Source organism: Macrobrachium nipponense, chromosome 26, assembly GCF_015104395.2.
Source record: "Macrobrachium nipponense isolate FS-2020 chromosome 26, ASM1510439v2, whole genome shotgun sequence".
NCBI lineage: Eukaryota > Metazoa > Arthropoda > Malacostraca > Decapoda > Palaemonidae > Macrobrachium > Macrobrachium nipponense.
The window spans coordinates 30,767,650-30,783,158 of record NC_087215.1 but is presented as its reverse complement, the minus strand read 5'-3'; the positions used below and the strand labels follow the sequence as shown (position 1 = coordinate 30,783,158).

Sequence of the window (15,509 nt, the reverse complement as noted above, 5' to 3'; positions counted from 1 at the left end):
ATTGAAGGGATGGTGAAATGGTACGAAACCGGATTTAAAGTGCGAGTTTTCAAAAAAATGAAATTCTTGTCTGTAAATGACTCACAAAACCAACTGAACCAAAAGGAGACTTGGAAACACCAAGGGAATCAATTTCAATGAGCCTAAAATTGACAAACGGTACAAGGCCGATCTCGATGTCAATATACTATAATAATGGATTATATGTCCTATAGGCGAAACAAAATTCATCCAAATCGCAGTAGGTTCATAAAAGCAAGAAGCACCGACTAATCCATTATACAGTATTCCTTTAACAGAGATTAAATGCACAAGAAAAGTCTTCTTTTATCTTCATCTTTAAAGAACATGATTGTTTATTTTTAGTATTTATTATTATTTATCACCCACGTTAAATTTACTTATTATTATATTAAGCCGAATGATAATTACATGGATTATTTCTCCATGTACCCTCTGGGCGCTCTGTATGTCGTCTATCAATGCTAGACTCAGAGGCTGAAAGGGAGCGCCATCTAATAACCTAGCCTCTCACAAGCCACATTTTAACTCTCCTTATCGCCCTGAGTTGCATCTACCCACAGTCTACCAGCTGTCGAGTACACAGTTTACTTCTTGTTCCACGGAGGCAGAGTGGGATATGTGTAGTATACCTAGATCGTGGGTGTAACATATTAAAGCCGACTCACTCCTTGTTCGCTCGAAAATCGAACTTCTCACCGGTGAGATAAATGACCTAACCATTGAACCACAGGACCTTGATAACTATATGATATAGGAAACGCAAACGTGGTGCTGATAAACATTCTCTGTGCACTTACAAATTGAATAGCTAATACTAAGGATATTTTCGGGATGAGAGTTTTATCCTTAATTCATCTCCTGAAGCGTGACTGAGGTGCAATGGCATTTTATATTAAATAATATTAATAATGACAGTAACTATAATATTGTCCATTGTGGTAATAGCATTCGCCTCATCAGCAGAGCGACTTTGACACAGTGCATGAGACAGTTCCTGGTAGTAAGTTGAATAATAATATATATATATATATATATTATTATATATTGCTACTTTCAAAATGCATGTTTTCCCCATCTTTGCAAATGTCATGTAGATTGTGCAACATTTTTTCAGATTCCTAGATAGCTTTAGAATAGGATGGTTTTTTAAAATGTGTGTTCAGATTTCGCATTAACGTCTTGTAAAAGAAAATATATATAACGTAAAGAGAGAGATCCTTGTCTTTTCAAAGCTGCAAATGTTTAACTTTTATGGTCAGCACTTTGAAATTAGAGTCTGCGAGATCCGTTTTGCGTCCCTTGCTCTGTCAGCGCGTTTGATAATGAGCTCGACTCTTTTTACGTGGTCATCAAAAACATGTCAATCTTAATTATCGTTTACCCTCCGTTTCAATCGGGTACGTATCTGTTGAGCAGTCTTGTCTTGTACGTGTATGTATTGCCGAGTACCACGTGCATGTTACTCATTTCTTTATGTAAGATTGCGTCAGATGTAGAACTTTCGAGAAGCTTTCGTACCCCAGAACGTATTTGTCATCTGCCTAGCCCAATTTCCGCAGGAAGAGTTTTCATTCGATCTTAAGACTCGAGGCAGTTAGATCTCTCTCTCTCCTCTCGCTCACTCTCTCTCTCACTCGACATCGAGATTAAATTAACGTAACGTAAAATTTGGTCACTCATATTGTGAGAATTGTATATTTGAGATTTCTTAGAATTTATTTAGTTTATTTAATTTCTTTTGTGGAATCTGAACAAACATTTCGTAACGGCGCCTTGTTTTTGTGAAAGTGTAATTTACTAGAGAAGAAAAGAAGTTGGTTATACCAAAAAAGGTAAAGTGTGTTAATATTTTTATTAGTTGCAACTAATAATTGTTAGGAACAGTGAATAACTAATAATGGATAGGGAGTGTGTTTAATTAATAATTGATAGGAACTGTTGTCTGTTACGAAGGTTTGGTAAAAAAACTGTTGGTTAGTGGTAGTGTTTTTTGAATGAAAAAGATTTACACTTTACACATTGCTGATATTTTTTGTTTGTGTCTGTTCCATTGTTGTGCATTTATTCATTTTCTTTTTGAAGTGTGTATTTACTTAGAATTCTTTTCAAGTTTTATTGTTGTTAGCACTGTGAATTAATTTCAAATTTTCAATTATTGCCTAACACTTTTGAATTTTGATTGAATTAATTTTCTTGAATTTTGTGATAAATTAATTTGATTTAATTTTACTTAATTTGATTCAAGAATTAATTAAACGTTTACTTTGTTTTCAAGTAACAGTAATTTTCCCTGATATTGTGAATTCACTTATAAATTTTGAATTTAATAATACATTTTTTAAAAATGTATTTTTAAAATTTTTAAGTGTTTTCTTTATCTTACACCCAGTATAAATATATATAATTATGATTATATTCATGTTAGGTAGAAACATTGAGTGGTAATTGATTTTGCTTTCCTTCAATTTAATTGAAAGTGACTTAGAACCAGGGAAGTACGTTAGACTTCTGAAATCAGGGAAATACTTAGAGTTTTGAAAGTTGTTGATGGAGTGATGCCCTTTGATTAATTTAATTACTTACAAGATTACCTCACACCTGTTTTGATGAACTTAGTCTGATTTTCTGCAATACTGGTAAGTGTTAAGGGATCACTGTTGCCTTTAGTGTATTCAGTCGTTTAAACGTTGTTATAGAGGGTTCAGGTGTTTGGCTTTCTTTTTGGTGAGGTAATAATTGATGCAAGGTAAACCAGATACTTGGCACTTTGTAACATTGTTTAATGGTGCCCCAGAGACCCGGGAAAACAGATTTCATTATCACTCTTAGTATATACTGGTGGTGTTAGGAATATATTTGGTTAGGAGAGTGACCATATAATTTTGTTTTGCATTTATTGTATTGAATGTAAAATTGATAACTTAGAGGAAAATGGCTCAGTTCAATGTTCAGGAATTTTTAGCAGCTCCTTCCGTCCAAGTTCTGTCTGAAAACCACTCTGTCTAGAGCACAGTGGAGCGCTTTAGCAGAGGCATGTGGTGGTTATGTGTCTACTAGTATGGTAAAGGCACAAATAAGATGTATTGCTATGAATCATTGATAAACTCTGGTAGAATAACTGATGAAGATGAGTTAGAATTGGCTCAAAGAGTTGTTGAATGTAGCCACGTGCTGATCTCATAAATAAGCAAGCAGAAAAGAAAGAGAAAAGTGATGCAGAGTTAGAGCTTAGACGCATTGAAGCAGAAGAGAATTTGATTAAGACTAAAAATGCTTGCTGAAAGAGAGAGAATGCAAGCTGAAAGAGAGAGAATGCAAGCTGAAAGAGAAAGAATAGACAGGGAAAAACAAGAAAGAAGAGAAAGAGAAGAAGAAAAAGCAGCAGAAGAGGAAAGAGCAAAAGAATAAAAGAGGAAAGAGAAATCGCAAGACATGAAAGGGAAATGGAATTAATAAGAGCTAGATCCACATTACCTGTAACACCGTCTAACCAAACCCTAACCAAGGTAATCAAGACCCTGTATTTGATGTAGTGAGAGTACAGAAGTTAATCCCTAAGTTTACTGAAGAAGCTCCAGATGAGTTTTTGATCACTTTGAGAAAGTGGCTTCAGGTATGGGATGGCCAGAGGTATAAAATGGTCAGTTTTGCTACAAAGTGTCTGATTGGTAAAGGGAGAAGTGCTTATCTAGCCTTAACAGCTGATCAGTGTAAAGACTACAAGGTACTTAAACACAGTGTGCTAACGTTTACCAGATGACCCCAGAGTACTACCAATGAGAGATTCAGAAATTTAAGAAAAGATGAGAAGGGAACCTTCTTAGATTATGCTTACAAAGTGAGAAGGTGTTTCAAACGTGGGTAGAAGCTGCTAAAGTTAAAACTTTTGATGAGTTAGAAGAGTTACTTGTTCTTGAACAGTATCTTAAGGGAAGTCCTGAACATATAAGAGCTTATTAAGAGAGAGATAAGTGAAGAAACTTGACAAAGCTGCTACACTTAGTGAAGATTACAACTATAATCAGTAGCAAACGTAATTACAATGTCAAGTACCAGAGTCAACAACGCCCAGGTTTTAAGTTCTTATCCAAATACAGGAACAAATTTAATGGGAAACCTTCAAAGTGATACTACTAAGAGTACACAAGGTAATACAGCTCAGCAAATTAATGTGAAATCCTCATCCAGTTTTTTTTTCAAGACAGTTACAGAAAACCTAATGTTGTCTGTTTCAAGTGGAAGGAAGAGTAGACACTACAGTCAAGAGTCGTTACCGGAATCAACAGCAGTCAAAACCAGTTAGTCAAGTTGTGAAAACAAACTACGAAGAGCAGTGTGGGAAAGAATCAGACTCCAGAGAAGAATGAAACTAAACAAGCTGAATGTTTAGCAACCAGTGGAAATGTTACCTCAAGCAGTGAGTGGTTAAGCAGTGTGGAGGCTTTTAAGCCATATATTTATGAGGGTATGCTGTCAAAACTCAAGAAGGAAGTATGCAGGTACCAGTCAAGATATTACGTGATACAGGGAGTAAACCATAGTGTGGAGTACGTGGTTCTCACCCTCAGTTGGAGAAGAGTCTCACAGGAGATTCAGTTATTTTGAAGGGTTATAGAGGAGGAGGACAAGTAACTCTATATGCCGCTTACACCTGTCATGTGAATTGGTGACAGGGAATGTTTGATTTTGCTGTTAAAGGACTCACTGGCTGTGGAAGGTATACATGTCTGTTGGGGAATGAAGTTGGTGGTTGTGCCATTTATTCCTTGTCCTGTAGTGACAGACAAACCATTGAGGGATTAGTCCTACAGAAGAGTTGGAGAAGAATAACCCCCACCTGTTTCCTAGTTGTGTAAACTACCAGAAGTATGAAGAGGACTACGACTGTAAGTGAAGAAACTGAGGATTTACACACCCAAGAAAGGATCAAGTGAAGGATCTTTGTGCTTAGAAGAATTATTCCAGGGAAGTGAAGTTCCCATAGTGCATGACCAGGAAGAGATTTCCCAAGAAGATGAAGAAGACGACGACGAAGAAGAAGAAACCTGATGTTCCTGAAGAGACTCCGAGTAGTCAAAGTGTTGCTGAAGACAGTAGTGAAAACTACAGTAGCTGAGTTAGCAGATATTGAGAATTCAACCTTTGAAGTTGGTCAAGTGGACAAGAGAGAAGCTGATGGACTTGCAGAAGAAGGATGCATCGTTAACTGATTTGTTCTTCAGAGTCGTTGATCGAGAAGAGATGCAACAAACTCCTACCTGTTACTATCTGAAGGAAGGTTTGCTGATGAGGAAGTATAGGACCTACAGATATACCAGGAGATGCTGTATGGGCGAATATCATCAAATTTTGATTCCATATTCATTGAGAAAGCAAGTGGTTGCAGTAGCTCATGAGTCTGGACATATGGGAATCAGGAAGACCTGTGGAGAAGATCATGAAATATTTTTTCTGGCCTGGACTTCACAGAGATGTTAGCAGGTTCTGTCGTGAGTGTCATACCTGCCAGATAGCTGGAAAACCGAAATAATGAAACCATCAAGAAAGCCCCCCTACACAACCTATAGAAGTTAGAGGAGAACCCTTTAGCAAAGTGATTATAGACATGGTTGGACCTTTGCCGAAGACAAAGAAGGAAATGAGTATTTGTTGACATTAATGTGTCCAGTGACAAGGTGTCCAGAAGCAATCCCTCCGTTAGAAACATATCTGCCCAGATAGTTGCTGAGAAAACTTGTGGAGTTTTTCTCAAGTTGGTATACCAGAAATAGTACAAAAGTGACAGAGGAACAAACTTTACTTCAAAGTTATTCCAGGATGTGATGAATTTGTTAGGAGTGAAACAACAGTTATCCACTGCCTATCATCCAGAAACTCAAGGTGCCTTGGAAAGGTTCCACCAGACATTGAAAAGTATGCTGACAAAGTATTGTTCTGAGTCAGGAAGAGAATGGGATGTTGGTTTACCATTAATGTTGTTGAAGTTAGGAATGCTTATCAAGAAAGTATGGATGTTCACTAATGAGATGATTTTTGGAAGAGAAGTGAGAGGACGTTGAAGATTCTTGCAGAAAATGGGAAGAAAATCAAGAGAAAGCCAAGCAGAGTATGTGAGAACTTAAGGAAGAGGTTGAAAGAGATTAGAAAATTCTCTTTAGAAAACTTGAAAATGAGTCAAGAGAAAATGAAAAGGAGATTTGATGCTAAGACTAAGCTAAAAAGTTTTAGTGTTGGTCAACAAGGTGTAGTAAGTTCTTCACTGTCAAGAGATTTCCCCCCCTCACTAATAAATTTCAAGGTCCATTACAAGATAATTCAGAAGTTAAGTTGATAGAAAACTTATGTGATTGAAAAACACCAGAAAGAAGAAGAAGACAAAAGAAGATACATTGTGAACCTCTTGAAACCTTATTTCTCAGAAACTAAAACTGAAACTGTGTCAGTAACCCAGACAACTTTATCTACAGAAGACGATGATGGCTACGAATTGGGAGCTGCAAGCAAGATGAATAATTCTTCAATTTTGGAAAATTTGGAGGATAAACTGAAACATCTGAGTGTTGAACAAGGTGAAGACTTAAGTGACGTAATTAGAAGTTTTCCAGAAATTTTTTCAGATGTGACTAGACGTACTGATCTGACCAAGCATGAAATCAAGATTCAAGAAGATGGAAAACCTTTCAAGCAAAGAGCCTATCGCTTATCACCGTATCATCGAGATGTTTTGAAGAAAGAAGTGTTGAGTATTTGCTGCAACATGGATTAGCAGAACCCAGTTTCAAGTCACTTCAGTTCTCCATGTTGTGTTGGTGAAGAAAACCAGATGGTTCCTTTAGGATGTGTACTGAGTTATAGGAAGCTGAATTCTATCAGTGTGGGCTGATAATTATCCTTTGCCTCTTATAGATCAGTTACTTGATAATATTGGGCAAGCCAAGTTGTTTCCAAGATAGACTTGTTGAAAGGATATTATCAAATTCCCTTAGATGAGAATGCGAAGCTGCTGTCAGCTTTATTTTATTACTCCTTTTGGACTATTATCAGTATACTGTTCTGCCGTTTGGTCTGATGAATGCACCCGCAACATTTCAACGAGTGATGGATCAACTGCTAGGATCAATAGAAGGAGTAGGTGTATACCTAGATGACATAGTGATTTACTCTACACGTGGAAGAACATCTGAAGATTCTGAAGAAAGTTTTCAAGAAACTACAAGAAGCAGGATTAACAGTCAACTTAGAGAAGAGTGAGTTTGGAAAGGGGCAACTGTACAGTATCTTGGGTTTGAAGTTGGGAAAAGGCCTTCTTGCTCCAGTAAATGCTAATGTAGAAGGTATCCGTAAGGCTACCCCACCTACTACCAGGAAACAGCTACAGAGATTTTTGGGGATGGCTGGTTTCTATCGTCGTTTTTTGCCCAAATTTCTCAGCCGTAGTAGCTCCCCCCATTGACAGACTTAACTAGTCCCAAAGCTAAGTATTTGGACTCCAGAGTGTCAAGAATCCTTTGAGAAGGTAAAAGCCATTTTAACTTCAAGACCAGTACTTCAAGCTCCAGACTTCGACAAGAAATTTGTGATACAAGTTGATGGCGTCAGACTGTGGTGTTGGAGCTGTTCTACTTCAAGAAGATGAAAATAATATCTACCATCCTGTATGCTTCATGTCTACAAAATTGAAAAAAACATCAGAAAGTATATTCGACAATTGAGAAGGAAACTTTAGCCTTAATCACCGCATTGAAAAAATTTGAAGTGTATGTGAATAGACCTAGGAATGAAGAAATTGTAGTGTTTTCTGATCACAATCCACTGTCATTTATCCAGAAAATGAAAAACCATAATCAAAGACTGACCAGGTGGTCTTTGTGCCTGCAACAGTATAACTTAAGAGTGCAGCACATTAGTGGCAAAAACAATGTAGTTGCTGATTATTATCTCGTGCGAATTGTTGGATTCAACACCGTGATAAAAAAACTCTTCTGGGGGAGGTTATATTATATATTGCTACTTTCAAAATGCATGTTTTCCCCTCTTTGAAATGTCATGTAGATTGTGCAACATTTTTTCAGATTCCTAGATAGCTTAGAATAGGATGTTTTAAAATGTGTGTTCAGATTTCGCATTAACGTCTTGTAAAAGAAAAAAAATATCATAACGTAAAGAGAGAGATCCTTGTCTTTTCAAACGCTGCAAATGTTTAACTTTTATGTCAGCACTTTGAAATTAGAGTCTGCGAGGATCCGTTTGCGTCCCTGCTCTGTCAGCGCGTTTGATAATGAGCTCGACTCTTTTTACGTGGTCATCAAAAACATGTCAATCTTAATTATCGTTTACCCTCCGTTTCAATCGGGTACGTATCTGTTGAGCAGTCTTGTCTTGTACGTGTATGTATTTGCCGAGTACCACGTGCATGTTACTCATTTCTTTATGTTAAGATTGCGTCAGATTTCAGAACTTTCCGAGAAGCTTCGTACCCAGAACGTATTTGTCATCTGCCTAGCCCAATTTCCGCAGGAAGAGTTTTCATTCGATCTTAAGACCTCGAGGCAGTTAGATCTCTCTCTCTCTCTCGCTCACTCTCTCTCTCACTCGACATCGAGATTAAATTAACGTAAACGTAAATTTGGTCACTCATATTGTGAGAATTGTATATTTGATATTTCTTAGAATTTATTTAGTTTATTTAATTTCTTTTGTGGAATCTGAACAAACATTTCGTAACGGCGCCTTGTTTTGTGAAAGTGTAATTTACTAGAGAAGAAAAGAAGTTGTATACCAAAAAAGGTAAAGTGTGTTATATTTTTAATTAGTTGCAACTAATAATTGTTTATGAACAGTGAATAACTAATAATGGATAGGGAGTGTGTTTAAATTAATAATTGATAGGAACTGTTGTCTGTTACGAAGGTTTGGTAAAACTGTTGGTTAGTGTTTTTGAATGAAAAAGATTTACACTTTTACACATTGCTGATATTTTTTGTGTTTGTGTCTGTTTCCATGTTTGTGCATTTATTCATTTTCTTATTGAAGTGTGTCTTTTTGTTTTATATTTCATTTGCATTCACCATTTAATTAAATTTAACACTTGTGAATTTATTTGCATTTACTTAGAATTCTTTTTCAAGTTTTGTTTTTTGTTGTTTAGCACTTGTGAATTAATTTCAATTTTCAATTATTGGCCTAACACTTTTGAATTTTGATTGAATTAATTTTCTTGAATTTTGTGATAAATTAATTTTGATTTAACTTTTACTTAATTTGATTCAAGAATAATTAAACTTTACTTGTTATTTCAAAGTAACAGTAATTTTCCCTGATATTGTGAATTTCACTTATAAATTTTGAATGATAATAAATTTTTGTATTAAAATTTTTATAAGTGTTTTCTTTATCTTACACCAGTAAAATATATATAATTATGATTATATTCATGTTAGGTAGAAACATAGAGTGGTAATTGATTGCTTTCCTTCAATTAATGAAGTGACTTAGAACCAGGGAAGTACTTAGACTTCTGAAATCAGGGAAATACTTAGAGTTTTGAAAGTTGTTGATGGAGTGATGCCCTTTGATTAATTTAATTACTTACAAGATTACCTCAACCTGTTTGATGAACTTAGTCTGATTTTCTGCAATACTGGTAAGTGTTAAGGGATCACTGTTGCCTTTAGTGTATTCAGTCGTTTAAACGTGTTATAGAGGGTTCAGGTGTTTGGCTTTTGGTGAGGTAATAATTGATGCAAGGTAACCAGATACTTGGCACTTTGTAACAATATATATATATATATATATATATATATATATATATATATATATATATACATATATATAGTATAAAAGGCCCATTAAAAATTCTTGTTAAAGCTAAGGACTATATTATAATATTATATATATATATATATAATATATATATATATATATATATATAAATACCAGACCGTAGCGACCTACCCACAAACTTTATGAGGCTCAAATATTTAAAGTTTTTAATCGTCATCTAGTTGTAAGCACTATATCATTTTAACACCATGTATTCATTGATCGAAAATATAAGATTTCCTAATTAACTGATTGGAACATATTTAAGAAGAGAGAGAGAGAGAGAGAGAGAGAGAGAATCAGTTTGCTAGCTTGTGCCACATCCGGTCTCCGATGTGACAGCTCAGGCTATATATTTATAGCCGTTTGTAACACTGCTGAGTCTCTTCGAAGGTTAAAGTGATGATATTCATGTGTTAAAACTTTCGTTACCCAAAATGATTAAAGCCCTTTTCAAGAATGACAAAGGTAAATTCTTATTTACATTTTCAGATATATTATAAATAGACATTTAATCCAAAAGAAAGTAAAAATGGAATGATCCCCATCGAAACAACTACCGCCTTTCGAAAGAGCAAAAAACTTGAACAAAAATTAGTGACGCTGAGTGGGAAGTGAGACCACGTCCACACATCTAGAAACTGGCTACATATATTTTAATATTCTCTAATATTCCATTTGTTATAAGACTTTGAATATCTGTCTTAAACGTGATAGAGCCTTCTTTGTTTGCATATAGATCTGCAACAAAATACCTGCGATGAATTTTTCTAACTATGAATCATCATTTTATCTCTAGGAATTCCTGCTGCCCTGAGCGCGGGCTGGTTTCTGTTGTTGTGTAGGCAGCGTTATTAGTCATTCCGAATCAGGTGCTGTGAATTCAAGGTTACGCCAGAAAAGTATAGAGTTATTCCGAAATGAAGGATAATTCCCTTTGTCTCCGCTTATTGATTTCTATATAGACCGATGTGAAATAGGAACACCAGAGTTTCTTTCGGTTAAAAGCAAAACTTGTGTGGAAAATGAATCGACACGCCTTGGAAAAAAGGGGGAAAATAATAAATAATCGTAATGATGATCCTTGTGGGTTTTGTAAGTTCATAATGGAATCTGTATTATTCATTCATTTGTCTATGCTGTATTCAATTATTCTACTTCACTCTTTCCTCTTTCATATATGGTGCTTCAAATATTACACTAGTATGCACCAGATGTTGACCGTACGACCTACGTTCTCGATCTCTGGGAAGTACCATACGTAGATTAAATCATATGCTTTCTTTGTCATATTCTTACACTTACAAAAGATTTAAACATCTATAATGCATAGTTTTATATGTTTTAGGATACGAGGAATCATAATATGACTATAGCACATAAACGTAAATAATAACTTTTATTAAAAAAAAATAGAAAAAAAAAAAAAAAAAATGGAAGAGTATCCATCTGACTTCGTTGCCGGAAATAAGTGTCATCGAGATGAATTTTGATAATAATAATTATAAGTAATTAAAAATATGCTTTATTAAATTAACGGAAAAATGCAAAAAAGAGTAGGTAAAGTGGTAATGAATAAAAAATGAAACAGATAAGACGAGAGATGCCACTGCGCAAAAAATACTAGGGAAGTTTACGGTAAAAAGTGTTAGAAAGAAAACGTTGTGCAGGGATATTGTTAAGTACAACTCCATTTCTGTAAAGTAGAAGACTCAGCTTCAATTTGATACCAGATTCAACTTGTTATACATCAAATGCAGGGTTGAAGTGAATCTGCTATAGTTCATTTAACCTTATGACCGTATGCTAAATTTTCACGGGTACTTGCAAACTGATCACACCATCTCACTACTACTTGGTCTTATCAGGACACACTTGGGTTTAATCAACCGCCACGGTAGCTACGTACTATAGTAGATTCACATCAACCGTGCATTTGATGTCTAGACCAGTCCCTTACGAACGCTCCTGATTGGCTGTTGGTAAGCCAATCGCAGTGCTGGAAACTCTCAGTCCCTCTCGAGAGTTCACATAGGCAGGATGTATTTTCCACCTCTCCTAAAAAAAGTAGACACCAGGAGAGGTGGAACATAGATCCTACCTATGTGAGCTCTCGAGAAAGACTTGATTCTCGAGATGAGCTACGAGATGGAGGGACTCCGAATGGATCTGCGGAAAGTCAATGACGATTTCAACGAAACGTTGGATTTAGCGATCACGAGTGCATACCAGATCGATGAAAAAGTGGAAGAAATGAACGAGATGATTGGGGAACTCTCCCGGCGAGAGACGTCTATTGAAGAGATGGCCGAGGAAATCCAAAGGAAGGACGAAAGACACTGAGAAATGGAGACCCTGCTCGCAACGGCTAACGAGAAGATAGTTTTGTTGGAACGCGAGCTCTTGAACGAGCAGAATAAAACGGAGCTGTTGGAGATTGGGGCAACAGCGAAAGATAACAAGACCGAATCTCTAATATGCGAGGTGCACAGGTTTGTGGAAGGAGAGGCACATACTTCAGGGGAAGTGAAAGAATTGCGAAGGGAAATGGCTACCGCAAATGCCAAGATAGACAGACTTCAGGAGGACAATTGCCTGAAGGAGAAACGCCTCTCAGAGGCGGAAAGACGACTGGAACACCTGGCTAACAAGTTCGAAGAGAGGAGCGCAGCGGCAGCGGCAGAAGAGAAGCTGGAGGTGGAGGGACAGGGAGAGAGGCATTCGCAAGGAACGCAACTTTGTGAGGAAATAGAGAATTTGAAACGACAAACGTTTGAGGAACTCAATCATCCAAAGAGATGCATAAAAGAGGCCTCTGAGGAAAAGCTAGGAATGAGTGCCATGCTTCACCAAAGTCTCCTCAGAACGGAATTCGTCATCGAGTTAGGAAAATTCAAGGAACAACTGAGCAAAGGAAAGGAAAGGCGAACTCAATTCACAAAGAAGCTGTGCCTTAGGAAGAAATCTAAAACCACAGGATGCGTGGAAACGCTGGTGAACGAAGACCTGAGACAACTGAGGAGCTCCGAAGAAATAGATAGTTTAAACAGAATCACAGAATGCCTCCATGGCAAAGACTCAGAAGAGGATCTAGGGTCAAAGGACTGGCATATGCAGAGTTTAAGTGAAGCGATTGATCACCTCGTGAAACTGCTGAGCCAAGAGGAAAACAAAGACAGGGCAGCTGCGGCGGAAATGGTTGCCGACCTACGAAAACAAAAGAGGCTCCTGGGTTTCACGAAGAAAGCCATGGCTATGAAAGCACATATTGATACTCACATCTATGTCCTCAATAGAGCTCGAGGAAAGGACGTCCAAACCCAGATGGAAAAGATTCTCGATTGTGTGTGTCAATCAAAACCTGGCACTGAGGACATCAATATTCGGAAGGACAATGCCCTACCAACTATCCAGGAGGAAGAAGTCCTCCTTGATCCAAAATACACAACAGAAGAGCTTATTTCCACTCAGGAGTGGATACCCGTACCAGGGGAACCTTTCGCCATTCCAGAAGACCTTGTTTCCACTACTCAGGCTGGCCCAGTTGTTCCAGAAGAGTCCTGTCCCACTCCTCAGGCCGCCCCAATTGTTCAAGAAGAGCTGCCCATGACGAAAGAAAGGGATGCCTTCCATGTAGAGGGAGCAGCTTTCAGTGGGGATGAACAAACACTCCATAATGAAAGAGAAGCCCTTAATATGGAGAGGTTGGCCCATATTAGGGAGAAAGAAGCCTTTGCTGCAGAAAGAGAAGCCTTCTACAGACACAAAGAAGAATTTGATGATGACAAGGATGCCTTCCTAAGAGAGGTGGCAAATTTCTACAAGGAAAAGGAAGAATTAGGGAGAATCACTACAAAAATAGAAAACATGGCAGAATTTTGCAAGGATAAACAGGAAACATTAGACAGAATAGAACGGGAACTCGTTCAGAAAACGATATGCTTCGAAGAAATGAAAGCAGACTTTGTTCAAGAGAGAGAAGAATTTCAAAAAGAAAAAGAAGTTATTAAAGAAAAAGAACAGGAGACCATTTATTGTATAGAGACGCTAGAAAACATCATGAGAGAATTGCAGGGAGGAAAGTATTTGAATTTGAATATGACAAACAAGAGGGAAGTCCATATGCAAAAGAAGATTGACGAACTTGAAAAGATCATTCAACAAAAACACGAATTATTGATGAAAAGTGAGATAATAAAATGTGACCTTTTACAGGTACTTTTCAATACAGGCTTAATTAATGAAAACACTGTGCAAGAAATGTTGAATGATACGAAAAATCTATTCCCAATACAATAAACAAAATTAATGCTTGGACCTTCATGAGAAAAGCTAAAGGCTGGAGAACGGACGGCAGTTGGGGGGCTGCTAGCTGTTCTTTGGCCCTAAAGGACATGGATTGGACAAAAAACAAGACTTGGCCTGGATCATTAAGAGCTGAATGCTAGTGAACAGGCGGCAGTTGGGGGGCCGCTGGTTGTTCTTTAGACCTAGAAGATATGGATTGGAAGAAAAGTAAGACTTGGCCTGGATCATAAGAAGCAGAAGGATGACGATCGGCCAGTAGTTGGGGGGCTGCTGGTTGTTCTTTAGCCATTGAAGATATGGATTGGAAGAGAAGTGTGACTGGCATAGGGATCATTAAGAAGCAGAAGGATGGCAAACAGCCAGCAGTTGGGGGGCTGCTGGTTGTTCTTTAGCCATTGAAGATATGGATTGGAAGAGAAGTGTGACTTGGCATGGATCATAAGAAGCAGAAGGATGGCAAACAGCCAGCAGTTGGGGGGCTGCTGGTTATTCTTTAGCCATTGAAGATATGGATTGGAAGAAAAGTAAGATGTGGCCTGGATCATAAGAAGTAGAGGGATGGCGAACGGCCAGCAGTTGGGGGGCTGCTGGTTGTTCTTTAGCCCTTGAAGATATGGATTGGAAGAAAAGTAAGACGTGGCCTGGATCATAAGAAGCAGAAGGATGGCGAACAGCCAGCAGTTGGGGGACTGCTGGTTGTTCTTTAGCCCTTGAAGATATGGATTGGAAGAAAAGCAAGACTTGGCCTGAATCATAAGAAGTAGAAGGATGGCGAACGGCCAGCAGTTGGGGGACTGCTGGTTGTTCTTTAGCCCTTGAAGATATGGATTGGAAGAAAAGCAAGACTTGGCCTGGATCATAAGAAGTAGAAGGATGGCGAACAGCCAGCAGTTGGGGGACTGCTGGTTGTTCTTTAGCCCTAGAAGATATGGATTGGAAGAAAAGCAAGACTTGGCCTGGATCATAAGAAGTAGAAGGATGGCGAACGGCCAGCAGTTGGGGGACTGCTGGTTGTTCTTTAGCCCTTGAAGATATGGATTGGAAGTAAAGTAAGACTTGGCCTGGATCATAAGAAGCAGAAAGATGGCGAATGGCCAGCAGTTGGGGGGCTGCTGGTTGTTCTTTAGCCCTTGAAGATATGGATTGGAAGTAAAGTAAGACTTGGCCTGGATCATAAGAAGCAGAAGGATGGCAAATGGCCAGCAGTTGGGGGGCTGCTGGTTGTTCTTTAGCCCTTGAAGATATGGATTGGAAGTACTGTAAGACTTGGCCTGGATCATAAGAAGCAGAAGGATGGCGAATGGCCAGCAGTTGGGGGGCTGCTGGTTGTTCTTTAGCCCTTGAAGATATGGATT

At 37.8% G+C, this 15,509-nt stretch overlaps 1 protein-coding gene across 1 annotated transcript; it reads left to right on the top strand.

Moving 5' to 3' along the window:
• Positions 1-12,192: 12,192 nt before the first annotated feature.
• LOC135199616 (paramyosin-like) lies at positions 12,193-14,145 on the top strand. The gene has a single exon (XM_064227774.1). It carries the CDS (start codon positions 12,193-12,195, stop codon positions 14,143-14,145), a length of 1,953 nt encoding a protein of 650 aa, XP_064083844.1.
• The last annotated feature ends 1,364 nt before the right edge of the window (positions 14,146-15,509 follow it).

Excerpts from the sequence above, each read along its gene's own strand:
- LOC135199616 (XM_064227774.1), top strand. The coding sequence starts at position 12,193 with ATGGAGACCCTGCTCGCAACGGCTAACGAGAAGATAGTTTTGTTGGAA.